General features: G+C 43.4%; 1 protein-coding gene across 1 annotated transcript in view; it reads left to right on the top strand.

The window, feature by feature from the left end:
• RAD17 (RAD17 checkpoint clamp loader component) overlaps positions 1–7458 on the top strand; it is a 35491-nt gene extending 28033 nt beyond the window's left edge. The window contains exons 16-17 of the mRNA XM_068990618.1: positions 4753–4810; positions 6777–7458. Of these exons, the coding sequence (XP_068846719.1) occupies positions 4753–4810; positions 6777–7041 (323 nt within the window). The 3' untranslated portion in view covers positions 7042–7458. The remainder of the gene's footprint in view (positions 1–4752; positions 4811–6776) is intronic.
• Positions 7459–13040: the final 5582 nt, after the last annotated feature.

Raw genomic sequence — 13040 nt, 5'->3', positions numbered from 1 at the left:
AGGGGCTTCTCTGCTTGCGGCTCACGGGCTTCCCTGCTTGCGGCTCACGGGCTTCTCTGCTTCTGCTCACGGACTTCCCTGCTTGTGGCTCACGGGCTTCCCTGCTGGCGGCACGCAGGGGCTTCTCTGCTTGCGGCTCACGGGCTTCCCTGCTTGCGGCTCACGGGCTTCCCTGCTTGCGACACTCAGGGGCTTCCCTGCTTGCGGCTCACGGGCTTCCCTCCTTGCGGCTCTCAGGGGCTTCCCTGCTGGCGGCTCACGGGGGCTTCCCTGCTGGCGGCTCGCGGGCTCCTCTTGCTGGGCACTCTGGCTTCTGGCTGCGGAGCACTGGCTCTCGGCACGCAGACTCAGTAGCTGCAGCAGGTGGGCTTCTGTAGTTGTGGCGCCTGAACTTAAGTTACTTGTGGTATGTAGGACCCTAGGTCTTGACCAGGGATCAAACTTATGTCCTCTGCATTGGAAAGCAGATTCTTAACCACTGGCCCACCCCTGTCCATTACATTTTTGAAACATGTGAGATTGTTACAAAATGGACTGCCCCTCGGTTTTGGTTTAGCTAAGGATTTGGATTTATCTGTCTGGGTGGATACAGGGTATGTATTTTTGTCAGGAATCCCACAGAAGTGATGCCATGTTATTCTCAATGGGTCACATCAGGAGAACAGTGTCTGTTTATACCATGCTGGTGAAGTTAACTTTAATTATTTTGTAAGGTAATTATCTCTGAGGTTCTTTAATGTAAAGTTATTAAGTGTTTAGTGGGGAGACACTTTGAGACTATGTAAATATCCTGTTTCTCATTAAAATTTCACCCACTGGTCACAGCATCTTTTGATAGTTATTTCCTGAATCTGTGATAGTTGGCAAGTCATGATTTTCTAATGGCATTATTCCCTCTACATTCCTGTTAGTAAATTCTGCTGTAAGGTATCGCTTCACCCTCTTCCCCGTTCGTTTATATTAGTATGGAGTCTGGATTCTTATTTTGTCAGCTGTTGTTTCTCACTATCATTATTTATTTTGGTCCAGATTTGGCCAATGCACACTGCTTTAGGGTGACTCTGCCTTTACTCTTAGAGTAGTTTCTGATACAAAATGTTCCAGAATTATTTCATACTTTGCTGCAAAAAAAAATCCTATTTTTGGACTTAGAATCTCCAGGAGTTCTGGTTCCTTTTAGTGGATATGGACCCGTCTCCTACTTTGCTAAATATATTTACTTAATTCCTCTGTCTATAACCTGTCTCCTAACCATGCAGGCTGTTCCTTCAGCTCCAGCCCTTTTGCCACCAACTCATGTTGGCACAGCTGGCCACAGTCTTTGTCCCACTCCCAGCTGTGGGACAGTGAGTTGGTTTGATTTAAAAAGAGTCCCCTTGGACAAGACTCGTCAGCATCACCTGGAAGCTTGAGAAAAATGCAGAATCTCAGGCCTCAGTCAAGAACTGCTGAATTGATCCGCATTTTAATGAGATTCTCCAGGTGATTCTTATGCAGATGTTTGAGAAGTATTGGTTTGGATACTCATGCTGGAATCATATGGAGAATCATCATATCCACTAGTTACAAGTTCAGATTCCAGGATCACAACTCAGGTTTTCCATATCAAAAAGCTGTTTTTGAAAATCCTAATGGTGTTGTATATTGGATTTTTAAAAAGGTAAGTGTCCAAGAGCTCTCACAGAGTTTATTTTGCAAACTTTAGAAGGTTCATAAAATGTAGTCAAAAATAGGATGTTTTGGCTTTTCTTTTTATTCATCAATTTTTTCTTTTTATTCATCAAATTTTATCCCATTTCTTTCATTTGATTTACTGTGTCATTTCAGACATTATCACTTTGTTTCTTCTTTCTCTCCATCTTTTCTAGTCCTCCATTAGTGTTTGTTGGAAGGCCTTAAAAAAGCATTCTGTTTTCTCTTTCATTGCATAGTCTCTGTCAGTCTGTGTTCAAGGTTACGGAATGTTTCCTCTCCTTATGCAGACTTACTATTGAACCCCTCTAAGGGACTTTTCATTTTGATTATTGCACTTTTCAAGTCCAGATTTCCATTTGGTTCTTTTTGCAATTTCCTTCGCTGTTAAGGGCTTCCCTGGTGGCTCACTTGGTCAAGAATCTGCCTGCAGTGCGGGAGGCCTGGGTTCAATCCCTGGGTCAGGAGATCCCCTGGAGAAGGGAATAGCAACCCACTCTAACATTCTTGCCTAGAGAATTCCACGGACAGATGATCCTGGCGAGATACAGCCTCTGGTGTCGCAGAGTCGCACGCAGTTGAGTGACTGACACAGTCGTCTTCATTGATAGTCCCTGTTTTATGAACCATTGTCATCATAGCTCTCATCACGTCTTTAAGTAAGGGTTCCTTTTGTTCTTTGAAAATCTGTATAATGGCTCCTTTCTATGCAGTCTCTTTCTGCTGAGTTTAATGTCTGGTCCCTCTCAGAGCTTCTGTTACCTACCTTTCTCCTGTGTATGGATCACATTTTCTTGTTTCTTTGTATCATCTCACAATGTTTCATTGAAACTGGGCTAATTTGGGTAATATATTGTAGCTCCTCTGGATACTGAGTCACCTCCACTCTCTGGGGCTTGTTTTTTCTGTTGTTTGTCAATTAACTGTTTAGTGATTTGGCTAAACTATTGATGAGTCTGTTTCCCCTACAGTATGAAGCTTCTGTCACTCCTCAGTGAGCTCAGCTTTGGACATGCCCACAGTCATCATGAGATGAAGTGGTTTCAGGAGGGCTCTTTGCAAATGTCTCTTTCCCTTATTTTTGTTAAATTGTCTGCCTTACTTGATATCACACCCACCTGTTCCATTTCACATTACTGGCAGATTGCTCCATTGTTTTCAGTAGTGTCAAGGGGCATAAATTATTCCACAGCCTGATCCAGTTAAATGTGGGCGGGTGTAGACCTTGAAGCCAGGGTCAGATTTGTTCTGACCCAGGGGAGGGGAGCGGTCTTCTTACTTGTCTCTTTCCTGGTTCTTTTCTGGTGAATTAGCTGGTTTTTGCTCGGCTTGTTAGTCTTAATTAAGAGGAGCTATTGGTTTCAAGAGGGCCCCTTGGCTTGAACTTCCCAACATTCTGTTTCTTATAAAGGCAGTTCCTTTGGGTAGAGCTTCAGAGTTCTCTTTTCCTATAGAATGCCTCTGGGCAAAATCTCTGAGCCACTCTTCTGCGTGTGTGCTCAGCTGAAGGGAGCCGCTGATGGTCTTGGCTTGGGCTCTCCCAGTGTGGACATTCTGCCCTACAAATGAGTTGGGGCGAGGGTGACTGCAGTTCAAAGAGGAGGCAGTGTTCTTGCACTCCTGTGCCCTGGGGTAGAGCCTCCATCCTTTGCTCAGGGCTGGGTGGAGAGAGGGAGCCCCAAACTCTCAGCTTGCGACACTCTCTAGGGGAAGCTCTGTGTTCTTGGCTGCATCCACCTGGAGCGAAGTATCTCCCAAGTTGAGGAAGGACTCTTTGCTGTTAGATTTTCTTGAGTAAATGTTTCCTTGTAATATAACATTTACCATCTTAACTATTTTATTTGTTTATTGATTTGGCTGTGCTGGGTCTGTGTATCTGCACAGGCTTTTCTGTAGCTGTGGCAAGCAGGGGCAACTCTCTTGTTGCAGGGTGCAAGCTTCTCATTGCAGCGGCTTCTCTTGTTGTGGAGCACAGTCTCTGGAGTGTTCAGGCTTCAGTAGTTGGAGCTCCTGGGCTCTAAGAGAGCACAGGCTCAGTAATTGTGGCACACCGGCTTAGTTGTTCCACAGCACGTATGATCATGCGGGAGGGACCAGGGATCAAACCTGTCTCCTGCACTGGCAGGTGGATTTCCTTAGTAGGGAAGCACCCATCTTAAACTATCTTTAAGTATAAAGATCCCCTGGAGAAGGGAAAGGCTACCCAACCCAGTATTCTGGCCTGGAGAATTCCGTGGACTGTATAGTCCCTGGGGTCACAAAGAGTTGGACACGACTAAGCGACTTTCACTTTTCAGTAGTCTAAGTATATTTACTTTGTTGGGCAGCCAATCTCCAGAACTTTTTCATCTTGAAAAATTGAAACTACCCACATTAAACACTAACCACCTCCCTTCCACCCCCATGCTAGCTACCCGCTGAAAACACTGCCTACTCTCTATGAATTTGACCACGCTCAGTACCCCACTGTAGTGCAATCATACCATATTTGTCTTTTTATGACTGGCTTATTTCACTTAGCATGTCATCAGGGTTTATCCACATTATAGCGTGTGTCAGAATTTCCTTCCTTTTTGAAGCTGGGTAATATGACATTGTATATATATTTACCACATTTTGTTTATCCATTCACCTTTGATGGACGCAAGTTGCCTCCACTTTTTGACTATCACCAATAATGCTGCTGTTATAAAAATGGGTATACAGATGTTTCTTCAAGACCTTGCTTTCAGTTTCTTTCTTCCCTGGGCATATAGCCAGAAGTGGAATCGCTCGATCACATGGTTGCTCTGTTTTTACTTTTTTGAGGAACTACTTTACCATTTTCCACAGTAGTCACACCATTTTATATTCCTACAGCTTCATCCACATCCTTGTCACCTTGATGGTTTCTGAGTCTTTCTTGTTAATAGTCATCCTAAGGGGTGTGATGTAGTATCTCATGGTTTTGATTTGCATTCTCCTAACTATTTGTGACTTTAAGCATTTTTTCATGTGCTTTCTGGCCATTCTTCTTTGGAGAAATGTCTGTTTAAAACTTTTTTTAAATTTCTGTTTTAGCTCAGATTTCATTTATCCAAGATATTGGAAGGCTTCCTCTAAAGCGACATTTTGGAAGGTAAGCTGATCGTTTTCATTTTCAAAGAGCTGTTACCTAAATAACCACCAAATACTTTATCTATTTATTCATTATACAGTCAATAAATGTTATCTGTAAAGGTTAAGAAATATATGTTGTACCAGTGATCAAAGACTATATGATCTCACTGTAGACCTATCTATTTTATTTATTACATATAACAGCATTTTTTATCAGCTCAGAATCAGGTTAGATAGAATCATTGGATTACAAAGGCAGTGGAATCTTTAAAATCCTTGAGTTCAGCAAATTTTGCATAACTGAAAACCCCTTTGCTTGACGTGTTCTTTGCGTATATTTGGAGTGTATGATTGTCAGGAACTTTTTATTTCTTTATCATTGAAAATTCAGATAAGTGAAAAAATATATAAATATAGCGATAAAGCTCCATGTTTACTGTTCATTCTACTGCAAAATAGCTTCTAGGCTAATATCAGTGATTAACACAGTGCTTGTAGTTCATTTCTACTTGGCTTATTTATAAGATCAAATTATGCATTCAGGCATTCTAAAAAAGGTTTAGAAAGTTGTCGCACACTGGTTTTAAGGATAAAAGTAAATGATAGAAATGGCACCTATTACAACCCTTCTACTAGTTCTCCTATTCCTGGTCCCAAATGGAAAACTTGCTTATCTGGGATTTTCTTCCCTCTACCTTCATAGATTCAATAAAGGCCTTTGTTTAATGGTTTCTTCTGTACAGTGACTTAGCTATGGGGAGCGCATCTTTCCTTTTACAGAAAGATAATAATGGATGGATTTTAGAGCATCATCCCAGTGGGATATGATCAGGGCTCAGACCTTTTATAAACTTCCCTTTTTTCCCTCACTTCTCTCTTAAAGAAGGACCAGCTATTCTCACTGGCTCCCTTCCCTGCAAGATTATGACATCAAAATCAAGGGAAGACAGTTGTCTTCTGTTGTCTTTTTCCTCCTAAGATACTATTAAAAGAACGAGAGTCACTATTTTATTATTGGCTCAAGTACTTGATTGAGAGGCAGGATTTGTCAGTGCTAGTTATCACGATGACTGGTACTGTTGTCTTTCACTTACAGTGACCATATTTAACATTATCTTTGATTTATATTGATAATCTTGAATATTCTGATACTTAAACTTGATATTTAATGTTTCTATTTAATAGCTGCATAGTTTCCTTTAATTGAACCTACACCTTTGTATTAATACATTTAGCTTGTTTCCAGCTTTTATTATTACAGCCTTCCTTGAAGCTAAATCATCATGTATATCAAATACAATTTATGTAGGATGAATTCTGTGAAATAAAATTGCTAGATCAATGCATATACACCTTTGCTCTATATTGCCAGATTGCTTCCAAGAATATTTTGCCAATCTTAATGCAACCCACTCCAGTGTTCTTGCCTGGAGAATCCCAGGGACGGGGGAGCCTGGTGGGCTGCCGTCTATGGGATCGCACAAAGTCAGACACGACTGAAGTGACTTAGCAGCAGCAGTAACAATGCCCACTTACAGCGTTTCAGCATGTTCTTTTCTCCTAATGCTTTCGACCACTGGGTTTTATTATCTTAAGAGATCTTTTCCAGTTTGAAAGATGACAATGTTATTTTAATTTCCATTTTAAAATTACAAATTAGGTTAAGCAATTTATTTAATAACCATTCTTCTCCGTAAGCTCTCTGTTCATGTTTTATCTGTTTTTTTATTTAATTTTTTCTTTTCATAAGAACTGTTTACTAAAGATATTAACTTGTGTTATAAGTTGTAATAATTTATTCAGTTTGTCATTTACCTTTTAGTTTTGTTTATATTATTAAATAAACTGGAGTGCCTGGTTAAAAAGCACAAGGAAGGTAAATGAGAGACCATGGGAGATGGCTTTATAATCTTCAAAATCTTGATGTAATTTAAAAGAATCCTCTCCTTTGATAATTATTAGTGCCTGTGTTATGAATCTGGCAGGTTGAAAATGGAAGCCCTGACTGACAGGGAGAATGGAATGATAGAGGTGGACAGCGGAGATGAAGCCCAGCTTACTGGAGGGCAGTCTGCAGAGGAAGCACTGGGTGAACCCATTCAAAGCGCTGAACCTGGAACCTGGTCTCTTCCTTTGAGTCAGAACAGTGTGAATGAACTGCCGGCCAGCCAGCCTCAGCCCTTTTCAGCGCAGGGAGACGTGGAAGAAGAAGACATCATAATAGAAGACTATGAGAGCGATGGGACATAGAAAGCAGCCTGCCCATGAGATTAACTGACAGATTCACACTCATGCCATTCAGTGGTACTTGAACGGTGATAATAGACTTCAGGTGAATTAGTTTGTTAATTCTTCTCCTAGTATTTCAGCACAGAGAGCTGACCTCTGTTATGTTGAAGTAAATAGAAGCTCAAACCTTGAAATAATCTGTTTTTTCATCTAGTATTTATTTAGTCTTGTGAGTAGTGTTGGGAGAGGAGGTCAGTGTGTATGAAGTGCATTTGAACGTTATGCCAAATACCAGAAAATGTGAAGGAATAATTCAGAACACAGAAACTCTATGGGCTGTAAATAAGAATTATAAAACAGCTTAGGATGCAGTTATGAGTGTAAATAAACTTTGTGCCTTATTCACAACTTCTCTGGTCTCTAGCTTCTCGGATGCCATTTTTATATGTTGTACAGTGGAATATTTTAGATAACTTTCTGGAAACTATTTACATAATTTATATAAAAATTAAAATATTGAATTTCTTTGTTTCTTTTGTATTTCAATGTTTCCTAACATGCACTGTCTGCCATGTATCACTGGACATAGGACACAAGTCTCCTTCATCCAGTGCCAAATTTTTCAATAGGGAAGGAAGGGAATGGCAACCTTGCGAAGAAAACTCTCCGGAGGGTTCAATCCAGTGGTAACCCACTCCAGTATTCTTGCCTGGAAAATCTAGACGGAGGAGCCTGGTAGGCTGCAGTCCGTGGGGTCGCAAAGAGTCAGACACGACTGAGCGACTTCACTTTCTTTTTCTTTTAAAGACCTTTCCAGAGCTCTCCCAGCGGAGCCTGATCCGAAGCTATTGCTATAAGGTGTGGTTGGCGGGGGTGGGGGACACCGACCCGCCCAAGCCCCAGGCGGGAGTCGGGGCCTGACAAAGCCGGGCCGGGCGGAGCGCGGCCCGGCCCCGCCCCAGGAGCCCGATCTGGGTTTCAGAGCTGCGGGCGGCGAGGGCGCTTTGGCAGGTGGCCGCTCAGGTGAGCTGGGCCCAAGGGGTGGGGCCCACGTGACCGGGACGCAGGCGGGGAGGGGCCGGCGGACCCCAGGCAGGTGCGCGGTGGGGTGGGTAGGCCCCTCGGAGCGTCCTGGGCGCGCGCGCTTGCTGCGCCGCCCGCCAGTACCTTCGGCCGAGGCCGGCCGCCGGCGCGGTAAGGGGTGCGGGCCCCGGGAAGAGCTGGGGCCTGGGAAGCAGGAGGGCCCCTCGGCCAGCCAGGTTTCACGCGGCGGGCACAGGTGCCGGGCGAGACGCGCCCCACCCCGGGCCGGGAAGCCGCGGTGCTTCCGGGCGCAGGGTTATTCCGACCTGGGCTCGTCCAGCCCAACTTAGTTCCGGCCGCTTTGGGCCGGAATGTTGAAAGACTGAAAATGCCTTTTCACTCCGACTCGGAGACGCGTACCTGGGGGTGCAGAGCTAAAGACCGAACGAGATAGGTGGGGCGGGGGCGGAGCGACGAGCCGCGGCCTGGGCAGAGACCCCGACAAGGATGCTTGCAGCTGTTCCCGGTTCAAAGCGCAGTTCCCTTTCCACTGGAAAGCAGTAGTGTGTAAAATCTGTGTCTGGGGCCCACCGTAACTTTAAAAGCCAGCTAAGTGGTGACTCTGTGGTGTAAAGGTGACCAATTGGATTCCTGTAACACTTTCCTTGGGAGACCGTTTCTTCTAATCACCGCTATGGTGTGTGCAGACCGACAGAAATCAGGGCCCGGGAAGGTGAAGTCGCGCAGTCGTGACCGACTCTTGCGACCCCGTGGACTGTAGCCTACCAGGCTTCTCCGTCCATGGGATTTTCCAGGCAAGGATACTGGAGGGGGTTACCATCGCCTTCTCCGGGGGAATCTTCCCGACCCAGGGATCGAACCCGGGTCTCCCTCATTGGAGGCAGATGCTTTAACCTCTGAGCCACCGCCCGGGTGCTTGAACAAAATCCTCTGCCTTGAACTCTGCCTCAGCGTGCTGATTCTAACTGGACGCTCTATGAGACCTTGAAAGATGCTAGGGGTATCCAGATATTGAAATGTAAAAATACAACTGACTGGACCCTTCTAAAATCACATAATTTGCTATTACACATTTCTTCAAATTTGGAATTTTGACTTTTTAAGGTGATCTTAAGCTTCCCTTGTAGCTCGATCAGTAAAGAATTTGCCTGCAATGCAGGAGACCCGGGTTCGATTCCTGGGTCGGAAAGATCCCCTGGAGAAGGAAATGGCAACCCACTCCAGTATTCTTGCCTGGAGAATCCCAGGAACAGAGGAGCCTGGCGGGCTACAGTCCACAGGGCCACAAGAGTCGGACACGACTTAGCGACTTAACCAAACCACCACCAAGGTGATCTAATTCAAATAAGCTACTTTTCACAAGTCTTTCTGTTGTTCAGTCCCTAAGTCGCGTCGCATTCTTTGCAACCCCATGTACGTAGCCCTGCCTGTTCTTCACTGTCTCTTAGTTTGCTGAAACTCATGTCCATTGAGTTGGTGATGCCATTAGAAGTGAGCATAAATTAGACCCATTATGAGTGAGTGAAGTCGCTCAGTCGAGTCCGACTCTTTGCGACCCCATGAACTGTAGCCTACCAGGCTCCTCTGTCCATGGGATTTTCCAGGCAATAGCACTGGAGTGGATTGCCATTTCCTTTTGCCAAATTGCTGCTGCTGCTGCTGCTGCTGAGTCACTTCAGTCGTGTCCGACTCTGTGCGACCCCAGAGAGGGCAGCCCACCAGGCTCCCCCCCCCCCCCACCCCGGGATTCTCCAGGCAAGAACACTGGAATAGGTTGCCATTTCCTTCTCCAATGCATGAAAGTGAAAAGTGAAGTCGCTCAGTCCTGTCTGACTCCTAGGGACCCCATGGACTGCAGCCTACCAGGCTTCTCCGTGCATGAGATTTGCCAGGCAGGAGTACTGGAGTGGGTTGCCATTGCCTTCTCCATTTGCCAAACTGGTATCTCTTAAATGCCTGTATATCAAAGATATTGAAGGATATGTAAAACTTGTTAAAGTTATTTGTTGTGCTTTTGCCTCTACTTTTTTTAGGAAAATGTATTTCAAGAATTATACTAGTACTACCCATTCTTAGAATTTAAGTACTTTTAGACAAAGAGATAAAAGACCATAAAAATACTGCTAATTGCTGTCATTTATATAAATTATTTTCTATACTAAATTTTTTCTCCTACTTTTCAGTGGGCACCATGTTGGGACTCACAGTTAATTCTTTAAAATTGGAGTGCCCCTTTAGAATAACCCCAGAATTTAGACCTCTCCAGCTCCACTCAATACCCAGGTGATTATATTTAGTCTGAGGTAGTATATACCCTTCTGTGGGCAGCCTACCTACATGTTAGTTTTGCCTGAACTCTTAACAGGTATCTCAGACTCTCTTTAGGCTGCTCCTCCAAGGACTAAACTGGAGCAGTGTAGAAATGTTGTAGATAAAAGGATCTGATGTCTGGGATTTGCTTTAATCTATTGACAAATAAAGGGGAAGGTATAGATGAAATAGTATTGATAAGTTGATAATTACTGAAGGTTGCTAATGGGCACATAAGGGCTCGTAATACTATTCTTTCCACTTTGTATTGTGTTTGGAAGTTTCTTTATTAAAAATTTTAATTCCCTGTACAGAGAGTTTGACCTCTTCTTGCTATCTTTGTTGCCACCACCATGGCACATTGGAGTACAGTAGACCCTTGAACAACACAGCTTTGAACTGTGAGGGTCCACTGAGATACTTTTTTTTTTTCTCCAATAAATATGTATACAGTACTGAGTGGTTTGCAGTTGGTTGAATCCCTGGATTTGTAATCACAACTGCACTTTACCAACTCCTCCTGTGTTGGTCAAGGGTCAACTGTCTTTCAGTGACCTCCTAGCCAGTCTCCCTCTTTTCACTCTTTTCTCCTGGAATGTACTATTAACACAGCATCCAGAGTGATCCTGTTTAAAAAAAAATAATAACATCATGTCAGACCTCTACTGAAAATTTTCCAGTGGCTTCTCATGTCACTCTCAATAGAAGCCTGAATCCTTTCTAATGATTTTTAAGTCCTAAGGATTCAGGCAGCCTCAGTTCTACTACGCACCCTCTCATGCTGTTGCTGCCTCCATGCCTCAGCAATGCTAGGCACTCCCACTTTAAGGCTTTTACACTAGCTGTTCCAGCTGCCCGAAGCACTTCCCCTGATACCTGCCTGGCATCTTTTCTCATCTCCTTCGTTTCTATATTCAGATGTCTTGTTCTCTCTGAAGAATTCCCTGGCCACTCTATTTAAAATTATAGCATCCTATCCACACTGCACTTCTTTTCCTCTTTCCTGACTTTGTTCGTTGGCATCTATTTCACTTGCCTTATCTATCATCTGTCATCACTGCTCCTCACCCCCAGTATTTAAGCTGCATGAAGGCAAGGATTTCCATCAACTTTTTTCACTGATACATCTTCAGCAAATAATTCTTTGAGTGATAGATCTCTGTTTGACAAAGTAAAAACAAAACCTTAGGAATTTCTAAATTGTTCAACATTGTAAAGGTGGGATTACCAGCTTTAATTCTGAGACCTTTACAGTGCCAAATACAATACCATGTGCCCAGTGAGCCTTCAATAAATACTCACGAGTAGTTTGAGGGAGAAAAGCATTGTACCTTAAACGTAGTAGTTGTAATAGCAAATAGTTTCCTTTTTGCATATGTGTTCAGGTCGTTGGTTTCTTGAAGGAAATCATCAAGTTAAAAAGTGTATTTTCTACTTTTCAGATGGATTGAATACTCTCTAAGATAGCTTTTTGGGCTTCCTTTGTGGCTCAGCTGGGAAATAATCCACCTGCAATGGCAGGAAACCTGGGTTTGATCCTGGGTTGGGAAGATGCCCTGGAGAAGGGAAAGACTACCTACTCCAGTATTCTGCCCTGGGGAATTCCATGGACTGTGTAGTCCATAACGTCACAAAGAGTCAGAAACCACCTTCTAAAAAGATTTTTTATTTATTTATGGCTACATTGGGTCTTTGTTGCTACGCACAGGCTTTCTCTGGTTGCAGTGAACAGGGCTGCTCTCTAGTTAACGGTGTGTGACTTTTCTTATTGTAGAGCACGGCCTCTAGGCGCTTGGGCTCAGTAGTTGCGGCTCACAGGGTTAAAGCTTTGGGCGCAATAGTTGTGGTCCACAGGCTTAGTAGCCCTGAGGCAGATGGAATCTTCACAGACCAGGGATTGAACACATGTCCCCTGCACTGGCATGCAAATCCTTAATCACTGGACCACCAGACAAGCCTTCTGAGATACTTTATGAGTCTTTCCATGGCTGCAGCAAATCATCTTTAAATGATTGCTCTGGAAAGAGTGATGTCCATGGGCATTGCTGTGGCTCTGAGAAGTCAATTTTCTAGTGTCAAGCATTATCCCATTAGAGTGGAAGAAGCGACTCCCAAAACATGACTTCCCAAGTTAGGAAGGAAAGGAGCTGTCCAGTCCATGTGTTTACCAGACTGATTCTCGTGGGCTGTTCCAAAACAGACTTGAGTTAATGAAAGTGAAGAGTATTTGTTGACCCATCAGATTTTGGTACGCTCAAATTCTTAAATATGTTTATTTAGATATTTGAGGAAAGGACTCTGCTTGAAATGTGTTAGCACCCTGCATTAAAATTTAGTCTCATTTTTGTTTTTTTACATTTTGTTGTTTATAGGGCTCATAGGTAAATCTGACTTATAAATGTTGTGATCTCTAAGGTTTAAGATTTTAATTGCCCTTAAAATCTCATAGAATGATTCTGTATCCCTGGCTAACGTAATTGTTACACATCTTTAAAATGTACATATTTGCTTTGTCATTTTCTATATCATAATGATTAGGTATGATCATATTGGTTTCCTGAATATGATCATTTGATAATAAGTGACTAAAACCAGCATTATTGAAGGGATACATAGCTAAGCATAAGAGATAACTTTAATCCTGACCCCAGGTGTGAACATCACAA

The sequence above is a fragment of the Capricornis sumatraensis genome, chromosome 18 (assembly GCF_032405125.1).
Source record: "Capricornis sumatraensis isolate serow.1 chromosome 18, serow.2, whole genome shotgun sequence".
NCBI classification, from domain to species: Eukaryota; Metazoa; Chordata; class Mammalia; order Artiodactyla; family Bovidae; genus Capricornis; species Capricornis sumatraensis.
Note: the sequence above shows the minus strand (reverse complement) of the source record. Positions and strands in the feature narration are given on the sequence as shown.